General features: G+C 42.7%; 1 protein-coding gene across 6 annotated transcripts in view; it reads right to left on the bottom strand.

Moving 5' to 3' along the window:
* The window catches only part of Frmd6 (FERM domain containing 6), a 242,514-nt gene that overhangs the window by 37,088 nt on the left and 192,089 nt on the right, over positions 1 to 13,337 (bottom strand). For all 6 annotated transcript variants that reach the window (XM_031357087.1, XM_031357086.1, XM_031357084.1 and 3 more), the window contains one exon: positions 3,223 to 3,488. In XM_031357087.1, the coding sequence (XP_031212947.1) occupies positions 3,223 to 3,321 (99 nt within the window). In that variant the 5' untranslated portion in view covers positions 3,322 to 3,488. The remainder of the gene's footprint in view (positions 1 to 3,222; positions 3,489 to 13,337) is intronic.

Raw genomic sequence — 13,337 nt, 5'->3', positions numbered from 1 at the left:
AAAGAAGGCTGACAGTAGGAGGAACATTTTAAAAATGCTAGGTATAACCCCATAAAGCATGCCATGAACCCATGCATGTTCAGTCTTTCAGTCTGTTCTCCAAAGCTATTTCCCTCAGCTGAGACTCCAGTGCCAATGAATTCCTTTAGAAACTGTAGCCACCTCTTAGTGTACCTCATGAAGACAGAACTGTTAGGACTCCTCTCCATCCTGTACATCTGTGCATGCCACACACTCACAGACATGCTTACACACCTCTCTGGGTAACATGAACAATTGCATATGCTTAAACATTTAAAGGATACACTATGTATCCTTTATGTATATGTGTATGTACATGTGTGTGTATATATATATGTATGTGTGTATGTATATATGTGTGTATGTATGTATATATGTATGTATATATGTGTACATATGTATATATGTGTATATATATGATTTCACACAACAGATCCACAAATATAGTAGAATTTTACTTTCATTTTAATTTATGTTTCTAGTACCCACACTGAAATGTTTCCAATTTTTATTATATTTTAAAAATCAAGTTCTGCAAAGATAACAGTCTGTCACACCATATACCCAAAACTGATTTCAAGTTCCCTAATCAGGATCCTAGCTTATTACTAGAAACTCTGCTAAGAAGACAGTAAAATCCATCCATGAGGCAGGTCGCTCCCGAAGTTCAGATGAGCAGCATTGAGGTGACCTGAGTAAATCAAGAAACTGTTGGGCTGCTTGAATAAAACCAAGACGCCTATGGTGACAAGCAGAGCCTTGCTGCAATCTAAACTTTTTTTTTCTTTTTTTTTTTGGTTTTTCAAGACAGGGCTTTTCTGTATAGTCCTGGCTGTCCTGGAACTAACTTGTAGACCAGGCTGGCCTCAAAGTCAGAAATCCACCTGCCTCTGCCTTCCAAGTGCTGGGATTAAAGGCATGTGCCACCACTGCCTGGCACAATCTATACTTTTAATGAAGTTATTTTAAAGTCATATGTGTTCTGCATAACTATTCCATTATACAAAACATATTAAAACTATACTAGCATACAAGTAGAAAACTAACTGGAGGCAAGCTTTCCTTCGTTCCATCAGGGTGACAGGTCTGGACATGGCAGTTCACACCTTTAGTCCCAGCACTTGGGAGGTAGGCAGATGCCAGATGCCTATGAGTCTGAGGCTAGCCTGTCTATATAGCAACTTCCAGGCCAGCCTGGCCTACATAAGTGAAGACTTATCTCAAAACAAAACAAAACAACAAACAACAACAACAACAACAACAACAAAGAAACCCCAAAGTTGGTAGGTACAAAACGATTACCATGAACCTGCTGGCAGTTTCTAGAAACTGGTCCCTGGGATGGTCTATGATTTACATATCTACTCTGAAAAAAACATAGTGACTTATGTGTGTCTGTGTCTGTAGAACTACACCTCAGAAAGGATCAAAGCAGTTTTATTAATATTATTTTAATTTATGTTTCTAGTACCCACACTGAAATGTTCCCAGTACCCACACTGAAATGTTCCCAATTTTCATTATAATTTAAAAATCAAGTTCTGCAAAGATAACAGTCTGTCACCCCATACACCCAAAACTGATTTCAAGTTCCCTAATCAGGATCCTAGCTTATTACTAGAAACTCTGCTCAGAAGACAGTAAAATCCATCCATTTCAAATGGCACAATATCCATCAATAGCAGTAAGCGTGTAGCAAAATGAGACTCTGCCATACTGCTGGGACATTATCCTATAAGGAAGACAAAATGACTGCTGTTGTGGCAATTTCATGGGCAGATGCTGAATGAAAAGGGCTTTAACATAAGAACTGCTTCATTGGGGGTTGGAGAGATGGCTCAGCAGTTAAGAGCACTGACTGCTCTCTTCTAGAGGTCCTGAGTTCAATTCCCAGCAACCACATGGTGGTTCACAACCATCTGTAATGGGATCCGATGACCTCTTCTGGTGTGTCTGAAAACAGCTACAGTGTACTCGCATACATAAAATAAATAAACCTTAAAAAAAAAGAGAGAGAGAGAACTGCTTCATTCTGGTGGCAGGAAGGTCGTAACTGAGTGAGACACTACCTTTTGATCAAGACAATTGTTATCACTGAGGACAACGGATTGATGATGAGGAAGAGTCCCAAAGGGTCTTTCTAAGGAGAGGGAAAATTTCTCTCTGAAACTAGGCAACAGCTACATAAGAGCATATACTAACAGAGATACACTGCACTGCACACTGAAGGATTTTTATACTTTGCAATGTGTCAATTACAATTTAACTGTTAAAAGTACAAAGGAGACAAACAAAACATTGTCTCATTTCTCAATATCCAGGTTAACAAGTACCTGATGCTGAGCTAAGAGGCAGAGGAACTTCTAAGCTCATCCACAGCACCAGCTCACCCTGGACACTGCTTAGACTCTAACTATTGATAAACCACAGTCAAGATGAAAATGAGAAACTTAGCAACTACTACCACTTTATGACAACTCTGAGCACTTAAAACACAGACAGACACAAATAAAAATTTTATTCAGGAAGTCAAGCAATTGGGGAGACAAAAACCAATGCTCAAAAAAAAAAAAAAGTTTACTGCCATTTTCAGATTTTTTTCCTCCTTCATCTGCAGTCTCCAGTTCCTGTCGTGTTACATTATCTTTTAGCTAAGAGAGAGGCTTCCCATACAGTTGAAATAACAAAATGAATCCTTCTCAATACAGGAACTGAGAATGAAGCAAATTCAAAGAAACTCAGGTTGGTGGTGGGACCTGAGGGGCACGGTGGCTGGGACCTGAGGGGCACGGTGGCTGAGTGCTGTGAATTAGAAGCATTTCCTAGACCTGAGGGTAAATGTGGAGGATATTCCAAACAATTCCAAATGTACGCCAAGGCTGAACACACAGAAAGATAAGGAGACAGAAGCCCAATAAATTAATTAATTCAACTGAAAACTTTTCAATAAAGTTTAAAAACAGATTTTTTTTTTGCTTTGTTTTAGTGTAGCACCCAAAGTCCTACTTTCACCCCAAGCATGACGCTGCTGAAGGCATCTGTGTTGAAGCCATATGCTGTTTACAGTTGTGTAGATGCCTAAGCGCAAGCCTGCCAGCCTCTCTGGCTCATTCTGCAATGATTTCACCCCGAACCACCTAACTTGGGTGTGGCCTTGTGGGAGAAGAGCACACTGAAGTATTCCTAGCTGGCGCTACTCACATTTATGATGATGCTCACAGACTTGTCATTGGGGAGGAAAATGCACACTCTGCGGCGGTCCTGCATGACTTTGTTGTTATGGAAGGTCAGTTTGTTCATTGTGTTGTGGGTGGGCCAGTGGGTGGGCTGGGTGCGCTGGGTGCTCAGCAACTTCTCAGGCTCCCAGCACTCCAAAGCCAACTTCTCCTCCTCATCATATGGCCAACAGAAGCATTGTGGTGCCCCGCAATGTAGGTTTCATAGCTGTAGAAAGTCCACTGGGAGATCTGTGAATAAAGGGGAGAGTTTGTTAGAGGAGAGAGGCCAGTGGCACACAACTCTTTACACAGGCACAGGGACACAGGAAAAGAGCATTTCAAGCTAAGATGGCCAAACTCTGTGCAGACACACTGTCATATTAACTGTCTTCACGCTTCGCTCTTAGACATGAGTGGATAGACATAGTGAGAGCCCGGACATTCACAGATGGGCCAAGTACCATAAACTCAAGGCAATGGATCCTGACTGAGGAGTTTCTGGTTCACCAGGGAGGCGATGGGGTTCTGGAGTGAACTATAAAAACAGCACCAACAAATGCTCATCTTCTAGGACTACAGAACTTCAATGAGTCTTTGGCTCCTGTCTCATCCATGCCTGACTGCTGGCTCTATGAAGGAAGGAAGCCCTGGCTGCTGGACCACCCATGGGGGCTTGCAGTAGCAACTGTAACAGATTTCTCCCATGGTTATTAAACCCTCCTTAGTTTTTATGTCCTGCTTTCTCCTGGTTCTCTAACTGGCTGGTTAAAATTTGATTCGTTAGTTCAACAATCAAATAACGCAGAGCAATGCTAAGACTGTATTATCAAACCATATCTCTATGTAAAAGAGCTATGGGCTTTAGAAACGTCTCCAGTTTCGTCAGTTTAGTAACATTAAGGTTTTTTGTTTGTTTTTGGTTTAAGTTTTGAAGTATGGAAGTTTGCTTACAAGTAATGAAACTTTTATCTCTGGTCTTTAGTATTCTGTCCTTCATTTCTGTTTTCTGTCTCTGGGCACTGGTGAGACCCTGTGGAATAATTTTAAAGCCCTGGTGAGTTTTTCCTTCTCTTTCGGAGTACTTCATGTGTTGCTAGCAGGGCATTCCTCAACTGCGTGTGTTAAGACTAGCTGTCTCTCATGTCACTGGTATTTACATTGTTCCTCTGCAGCTGTATTTGCAGGATTCGGCAAAGTTAAGACCAGGAATATGAAACTGATCTCCAAGGCAGAAGCTTGACCTATTAGCTCCTTAAAGTCCATTTGTTTTCAGCCAGAGAGAATCTATTCATAGATGGTACCGGGAGTACATAGGATCTAGTGATTTTTTTTTTTTTTTTGTAACGTAAAATACAATCTTCAAGAGAATTACTCAGAACTGAAATTAGGTGGTAATCTTGTATGTGGTAGTTCCGCCTTAGGAAGGGGACCATCAATCAATCACTTGGACGTTCTGTCTTCCTTAAAGGAAAAGGGTGATGGTTCTCCCTTGGTTTCCAGCACACCTTTGGAGGCCAGGGCTGTCAGACTCTTTAGAGTGGATGCTCAGTCCCTGAGTTCCAGGAACCCTTCTCCAAACGCAGCCATTAATCTAGAAAGTGAGCTCTTCTTAGTCAACAGTGTCCAAGCACCAGCTGGAAGGATGATGTTTGGTTACATGAGAATCACACACGGGGTTAGAGATAAATGCAGAGTCCAGGCCAGAGACACATCTACTCATAACAACTATAGGCTCATGTGGAGACCTCCACTTCAAATAGGTAAGGGACCTACACTGTGCTGGATTCCACTACACTCTCAGGGCAAATGCTGGGAGAGCATGCTAACAGTTGACCCATACCAGAGACCAACCCCTCATTGCTACTGCTGAAAATATCTCAGCATTTCCAAGGGTATAGACCTCTAAAGCAAGCCAGGCCCATGCAGGTATACTGACGCAGGAAGATTTCAAGTTCGAGGCCATCCTGGGCTTCTGTACATTCCAATCCAGTTCTAGATACAGGAAGACCCTATCTCAGGGAACCAAATACAAGCCAGATGTGTTGGCACACACTTCCAATCCTAGCCCTCAGAAGGAAGACAATGGCTGCAAGCTGGGGCAGGTCCAGCCAGAGTAACAGGGAGACCCTGCCTCACAAACCTGAATCTAATAAAATTCCTACAACAGGTTAAACGTGGAGACTGAGGGTACCCACCCTACTTATAACCTTTCTAAAAACTCAGGAAGTAAGCGGGGCAGTGGTGGTGCACATCTTTAATCCCAGCACTGAGGAAGCAAAAGCAGGACCATCTCTGAGATCGAGGCCGGCTTGGTTCACAGAGCGAGTTCCAGGACAGCCAGGGCTACATGGGGAAACCCTGTCTTGAAAATGGACAAGCATTCAGAAAGTTTTCAACGCCCTGAGAAGTTGTGAAGGCAAAATGCTTAAGTCTGGCAACATTTCACATACTCGTGAGCACAGAACACATTCCTCCCCAAAGCCTGCTATTAAAGTCCAGGTAAACAATATCCTTTTTTTTTATTAGATATTTTCTTTATTTACATGTCATATGATTTCTCCTTTCCCAGTTTCCCCTCCAAAACAACAACAACAACAACAACAACAACAACAACAAACCCTGTTCCCTCCCCACTTCCCTTGCTTGACACCCCACCCTCTCCCGCTTACTGGTAACAATATTCTTAGGCATATGGCTTGGGAAAGGCACTCTGGAGTGATTCTTTATCATACTACTAAATTTCATGGCAAAAGTCTTCCCTATCTATCAGAATATTCCAACATTTAGGCCTGCCTTTACTACATAAATTATTAGCTATGATTGAATATCTCTCATTTTAAATCATACCCTTAAGTGATATTGATCCCATTATAATTCCTCCTATTTAAATCTGCATTTCATATTGAGATAGTCCTATGCTTTTCCACTTTTAATTGAACCAATTAAAGCAAAACATTTCTATTGACCTACTTTTTTAGAATTTTAAAGTTAAACTAGGGAGCAAATTCTTCTGAGGTTTAGGATATTTCCAGGGCTTCATTAAAATACATGAAAATTTTCATTTGGGTACAACTTAAAAAAAAAAGATTTATTATTTATTTATTTATTTATTTGAGTACACTGTAGCTGTCTGGTGGTTGTGAGCCACCGTGGGGTTGCTGGGTATTGAACTCAGGACCTTTGGAAGAGCAGTCAGTACCGCTCTTAACTGCTGAACCATCTCTCCAGACCCTGAGTACAACTTTTATTTTATGGTTTGGACAGTACAAAAGTCAGGACAAAGACTACGGCAGCAGGATTTCCTGGAGCCCAGGTGAGAAGCAGTAGTACTGGTCCATGGCTGCACTTAACACTGAAGGTAGCAAAACCAACATCTCAAAACAGGGACAGGATTAAGCCTTCACTGTGCCAAGACAGCATTAAAGCTGTTCAAAAGTTCCACTAAAAAGGCAAGCCCAAATCGAACCAAAACCTATCTCAAACTCACACCAGCATAAAGTTCAGTCTTAAACTAGACCGTCCTGGGAAATAGTATCTAGACAGAATTTATACTGATTGTAAAAACTGGGTAGAGGGCTACTGGCTACTTGGTTCTATGTTCTATGCTGAGCCCCAACTCAGTCCCAGGAAGACACGTTCCTACTCCAAAGCAATGCCTTTTTGTCCCATAATTCATGAATAAACCAGGTAGTGACAAAGACTGTGTTGGCAGTGGTCAGACCCACAACTCTTTCCCCAAAGAGACTTACAAAAAATATACACAGACTCTTCAGTCTTGAGTTTTTACCCACATAATACAGTTTCAGTTAGGATGGAGGCAAAAAAGGATTCTCTTTCTGGGACTACCTCCCTAAAGTGTAAGAGGATGTCCTTGTTGAGATCATGAAAGGCAGACATGATTAAGAAAGAATCCATCAGCAGCCAATATGGCCCCTCTATTACCTAACAAAAACAAAGGAGTCGGGCAATAGTGGTGCACACCTTTAATTCCAGCACTTGGGAGGCAGAGGCAGTTGGATTTCTGAGTTCAAGGCCAGCCTGGTCTACTGAGTGAGTTCCAGGATAGCCAGGGCTACACATAGAAACCCTGTCTCAAAAAACAAAACAAAACAAAACAAAAACAACAAAAACCAAAGGAAATTATTTTGGAAAGTGGACTATGAGAATGCTACCTTTTAACTTAACTGTTTCCCATTTAGAAAGCTTAAGGCACACACAGAGACAGCACTTAGACTATGTGCTCACTACTCGCTGAAAAACAACACAGGAGCCAAGGCTTCTCCTCCAATGTGGGTAACAACTCTCCAGTCATGATCACTTCCAAAGAAGCCTGAATACTGTCTCTGATTCCCAAAAGCACATACATGGGTGGGCAATGACATGTCAACTTAAGGGATGATACAGCTGAATGACAATTTTAAGTACAGAAATATAGCCTATACTGTAAGCTAGATTATGTGATTAAAGAAAAAAATCAGTCTAGAGAAATGGTTCTTAATCTGTGGGTCAAAATCCCTTTGGAGGTTGAATGACCCTTTCACAGGGGTCAAATATTAGATATTTACATTATAATTCATAACAGTAGCAAAGTTAGAGTTATGAAGTAGCAATGAAAATAATTCTATGGTTGAGGTCACCACAACATGAGGAATTGTATTAAAGGGTAGCAGCATTAGGAAGACTGAGAACCATGACTCTAGTATACTGTCCTAAAATGCTACCACATGTCTTTCATATAACAAGTTCCACAGTTTTGCTCATTTATTTTATTGATAGAAAATATGGGCTTGAAACAACTACTGTGTGACAAGCAGGCAGTAAGCACATATGGTAGGCCAGGATGGGGGTGCTGATGCTGTGACTGTGCCGTGCAGACACAGTGCTATTGTAACAGGTGATGGGACCTCTTGCTTCTGGGCTGATATGTAAGCAAACACCTGAATAAAGACCAGGGTGTAATGTCTTCCACCCTCCCACCCACCCATCAGTCTCAGAAGAGCTCCAGGCAGGCAATGGTAAATGCGAAGGCTCGCTCACCACTCCGCACGGGTGAAGTAATGGTGCTGACAATGGGCTAAGAGTTGCTACACACCTGCTGCATGCTGGGCACTGCTGCTAAGCACTCAGGGAAGAAAACAGTGACCCCTTTGTCATGCTCTCCAGGAAGGAATCAGGTATCTTTCTCCCCAGAACTTAGGTGCACTGTGTGAGCAAGCCATGCTAGGAGCTTGCATCACAGAAAACCAACTTAGGCAGACACCCTGGGTCTTGTATCAGAGCATCATCTCTACATGAACACTTAGCTCAGCTACTTTCAATTCTGCCGAGGCCAGACACGTGGAATGACATACTCATTAACTGCTGGCTGTTTGCTTACAACACACATCCCTGACCATGAAGATCCCATTTCTTAACCTTGCCCTTGAATGTGCAAAGGATCCTCCAGGTGCACTTGGGCTCCTGGTTGCACTGTTTGGGGACATGGGACTTTTGAAATGTAAGGTGTAGTTCGAAGAGATGAGTACCTGAGAAAAGAAAGGCCTGTGGAGGCTCTACCGACCCTCGGTTGTTTCGGCTTTCCCTGCTGCCCCACCATATAGGACACTGACACAAGCTCCTGTTACCACAGAGCCTTGCAACCAATCTCATCTCTGCAGAATGGCCTGTGCCTTCTACACCTGTGAAGCAGAATAAACCTTCCCTCCTCCAAGGTTCTCCTACCGAGGACTTTGTCACAACGAGAAAATAAACTAACTCAGTACTGCTGTGACTTGAGGCCAGACAGTATTTGCGTGGGGTTCTCCCTGAATCACATGTATGTTAGCTGCTTCTTGCTTCTGCCCACCAAGTGCCAGAAGCCCTTCTTTTTACCAGTCGTGACAACCCACAATGCTAATGGGCACTGCCAAAATCTATTCCGGGGCAAAATTATTCATTGTCATTTTCATTAAATACATGTAAGATTTGTTTTTAGTTAAGTGTGTGTGAGTGCGTGTAAGCACACATGAACGCAGTACCCACTAAGGGCAGAAGAGAGAGTTGGATCCCTTGGACCTAGAGATGAAGAGTTTTACGTCGTCTGACATGGATGCTGAGAATTGAACACAGGTCCAAATGTGTATTTTATTTTTTTAATTAAAAACTAGCAATTTAAGTCTAAAGGAAAAAAATCTGCCCTGAACTCTTAAAAGTCAAGTTTTTCTAACTTCAAGTTTTTCTAAGTTTGTAGATGAACATAGCCTTCAGTCACAGAATAGCTTCGGAATTCATAGCTTTCTTGAAACAAGACTGTGTGGCTGTGCATTATGAGGCTGCTTGGACAGGCACATGCACTCCTGTGACCGGGCACATGGTCCAAGGAACTCTCTACTCAAGACCTGAAAACATGAAAAGTGCCCTGTGATCCTCCTGCATATTCTAGCTAATAAAGGACTTAAAAAAGGGTCATTTGCTTCCATGAGATATTTGAGAACAATAAAATTTATTTTCATCATTTAGTTAGAGGGATAATGAACTGGGACAGTGTCTGTTTATGGCCAGTTTTTATGCATATGTGTGCTTACCTGGTATATATATGTGTACCGCATGCGTGCCCTGTGCTCAGAGGCCAGACAAGGTAATTGGGTTCCCAGGAATTGGAATTCGAGAGGGTTATAAGCTACCGTGTAGGTGTTGTGACCCGAACCTGGGTCTTCTAAAAGAGCAGTTAAGTACTCTTAACTACTGAAACAACTCTCCGGCCCTATAGCTAAGTTTTTGTAGTAACAATTAAACCTAAGAAGAAAGTGACCGGTGGCTACTAACGAAGCATCTGCAGCTAAGTGCTCTGGGAAGTTTCCTGTTTGCTCTTTTTCTGCACTTTCTAACCTTGCTCTAGTAGAGAAATGGAGTGCTGGGGAAAGGGTTAGGAACCGCCTCTACCACCCCCCTCCCCGCCCCAGAGCTGGTCCTCAGGAGTTTTACAGTATGCACAGGACAGAGTATCAGTTAACCCTGGATCCTAATATACCAGCTGTGTGATCATGTGTATATTTCCTAATCCGAGACCAAGTCTTCACATGTAAAATCTGTAACAGTGGCCTTCTGGATGCTGGATGAATGAAATGGTATAATGAATATAAAACATTCCATATCAAGGTTTTTTAGATAAGAAGGTTGTTTGCTAGTAGCTATGAATTTCCAGGTAGGGAGAAGGACAGCCACAACTGAGCCAAGCAATAAGTCATCTCAGCTCTCCATTTCACAGCCACGTGTAGCAGCTGGGCTACGTTACTGCAGGTTTATCCTGGGAAGGGGACGTGTATCACGCGCCGTACATGGTGCAGTGACATTGTATTAGGTCACTACCCCTTGGAAATTCTGTAAAAGGAGCAGGTGAGTATGGGTGGGCGTGTTCAAATGTGTGCTGGCTGACTGAAGGATGCTCAGAGATAGGCTAGGGTGGGGTGTGGCCCAGTCTGGCAAGTAGGACACCCTATTCTCCAACCACAATGCTTCATCTATGAATCGGGTGAACATATAACCCTAGGTGAAACGGGGCTCCTCCAAGACCTTTGTTATGTAAATGCAACGATGGAAGTAGCTGTCTTTCTCCTTGGGTTGCTTCCTGTGAGGCTGCCTGCAATCCTGCCTGGGTGATAACGACTGACTATTCCTGAGAAGGACGCCATCACTCAGAAAGAACAAGGGTGGTATCATATCGTTTGAACTGTTACAGGTATCTGTCCCAGAGGCCAGGAACCACCAGGAATTCCCATAAGAAGCCCAGTTAGCCTTTCTGGTCTCCTTCACTGGCACTTGGCAACTGTTGAGTATATCCTCTCTAATTCAGTGTATCCAATAAGCGAACTGGTTGCCCAGTCCATTTACTCACCAAAACCTACTACCTCTTGCTGTACAGCAACACTCATTTATTTTACTTAAAGAACAAAGCTGTGTTTTAAAATTTCTCTCCACTTAAAAGAGAGACAACAGGGAACGAACTCTGTGATGAACATCACTGTGAGATGAGCAGCGCAGACCTAGAAAGGAGGGTCCAAGTGAATGAGACTTTGGAAACTTCAGGCACCCCCACTCTGCAGACAATACTACTTTCTAGGAGAGCCATACCCAATAAACTCATTTAAGGGAACAAGCAGATTGGGCAGTTAACTCACAAGAGTGCTTTCCACAGCAAAGGGCCATCCCGTCTTGAATATTACTGTATGCAGAGCCATGCTGCGGCATGCACTTTTACTGTATTGTCCACTTGTAAAGAATTACAGTAGTGAGGGTTTGGGTAGGGGAGCCTCTGCAAACAGAATAACCCAAAAAACAGTTGCCACCTAATTTGGCAACTGAGCTATTAGCAATATGAACACACTTTTGGTAAAACAAACAAACAAATAAAAAAAATTAGAGCCTATCATATAGCTGGTAAGGGGGCCAGCATTAAACTATTCACTAAACACAACCTCACAGGCTGCTATGTTAGTATGCAGGGGCGGGGAGGAAGGCTCTGGCTGTCTCTAGAACTCCAGTTAGCTGTGGAAGCAACAGAGGTTAAGTCTAGGAAGAAGGAACATGATGGTCACGGAGCAATTGCCTGTTCAAGAACAGAGTCTGCCAGACCATGTGTCTGTCTGTCTGTCTGTCTGTCTGCCTGCCTGCCTGCCTGCCTGCCTGGGACACTTTAATCACTGGGCAAACCTCTTCACTTTGCCACAGTTCTCTCACCTTTGACATGAGATTATTGAAAATATTATTTTTTTAAAGATGTATTTATTATTATAAATAAGTACACTGTGGCTGTCTTCAGACACACCAGAAGAGGGGGTCAGATCTCATTACTGGTGGTTGTGAGCCACCATGTGGTTGCTGGGATATGAACTCAGGACCTTCGGAAGAGTAGTCGTTGCTCTTACCCGTTGAGCTATCTCACCAGCCCCTATTGCAAAGATTATTAAACAGGTTGTTCACCTAAGTGAAATGCTTAGGAAGCACAATGTATACTATTTATGCCAAGTAATATAACTGGCTTTGTATAATATAAGGAAAGTGGGTGTGTGGCTTTTTGGTTATATGTGGATCTATAACTTATTTTGCTAATGACTGTATCTTGAGAGCTAAAAGAAATTTCTTCTTTTCATGGGAGCTAACTTCTCTCTCCTCTCCACCCTTCCCTCTGCCGTCATTTCACAATTATATTTAACCAGTGAGAGTTTCTACACCTCAAAGTTAGGAATGGAAAAGAACTGTAGAGGAGATTGCTCTGGTTTCAAGGTTAAATAAGGTAGTTGCTCCTTGACGTGAGCAGAGCATGTGAAGGACCAAGCAAGTGTGTCATTTTGTGATAAAACAGCTGACACACTCTCCTACATCATGGTTGGCGTGGCCAATCACTACAACTTATCTCTATTAACATTATCTATGCTAGCATTATCTATAGTAACAGTCATAGAGATATTCCCATCTTTGGATTTAATAACCGCACTTCTGGAGCAATAATCTTATGGGAGCATATTATATTTCTGAACAAACACATCCAGTGAAGTATTGTGCACCTAAGCAAGGACGGAAGAAACTGATGTCTACACATGGCAAGGTGCCTGCAAACCATAGTGCATCAGAGATGCTATCAGGAAAAGCCATTTGCCACACATCCTTCCAATCACAAACACGCACACAGCTACAGCCACTATGCACCCTTACAGTACAACTACAGGAGCAACGCAGGAATCCAAGCCAGTAAGTAAACTCAGCTGGCACCTGAGCACCCTGGAACTTGGTAAAATCTTACTAGCTGACTAGTCTACATTTGAAATTCTTGGGACCAGAGTGTTTTAGATTCTAGGAGGTTTTCCAGTTTTGGAACACCTGCCTAGCTATAGCAGCAAAAGTTCCTAATGTGAACCTCCGACATGGAAAACTTCTGGAGAGTCATGTTGACGGGTGTTCGTAAAAGCTTCCAGAGCGTCACAGCGTTCCAGCTTATGATGTCATATGAAGAGACGACCAGCCCAGCCCATATGTGTGCTTGTCGTCGCTCAGACCACTGCTAGACTCTCAGAGCTCATGAGGACTCCTTGGTGAGGAGTCAAAGTGAATGCAGTAGAAGCA

Source organism: Mastomys coucha, unplaced genomic scaffold (assembly GCF_008632895.1).
Source record: "Mastomys coucha isolate ucsf_1 unplaced genomic scaffold, UCSF_Mcou_1 pScaffold6, whole genome shotgun sequence".
Lineage (NCBI taxonomy): Eukaryota > Metazoa > Chordata > Mammalia > Rodentia > Muridae > Mastomys > Mastomys coucha.
This window is presented reverse-complemented; position numbering and strand designations above follow the sequence as displayed.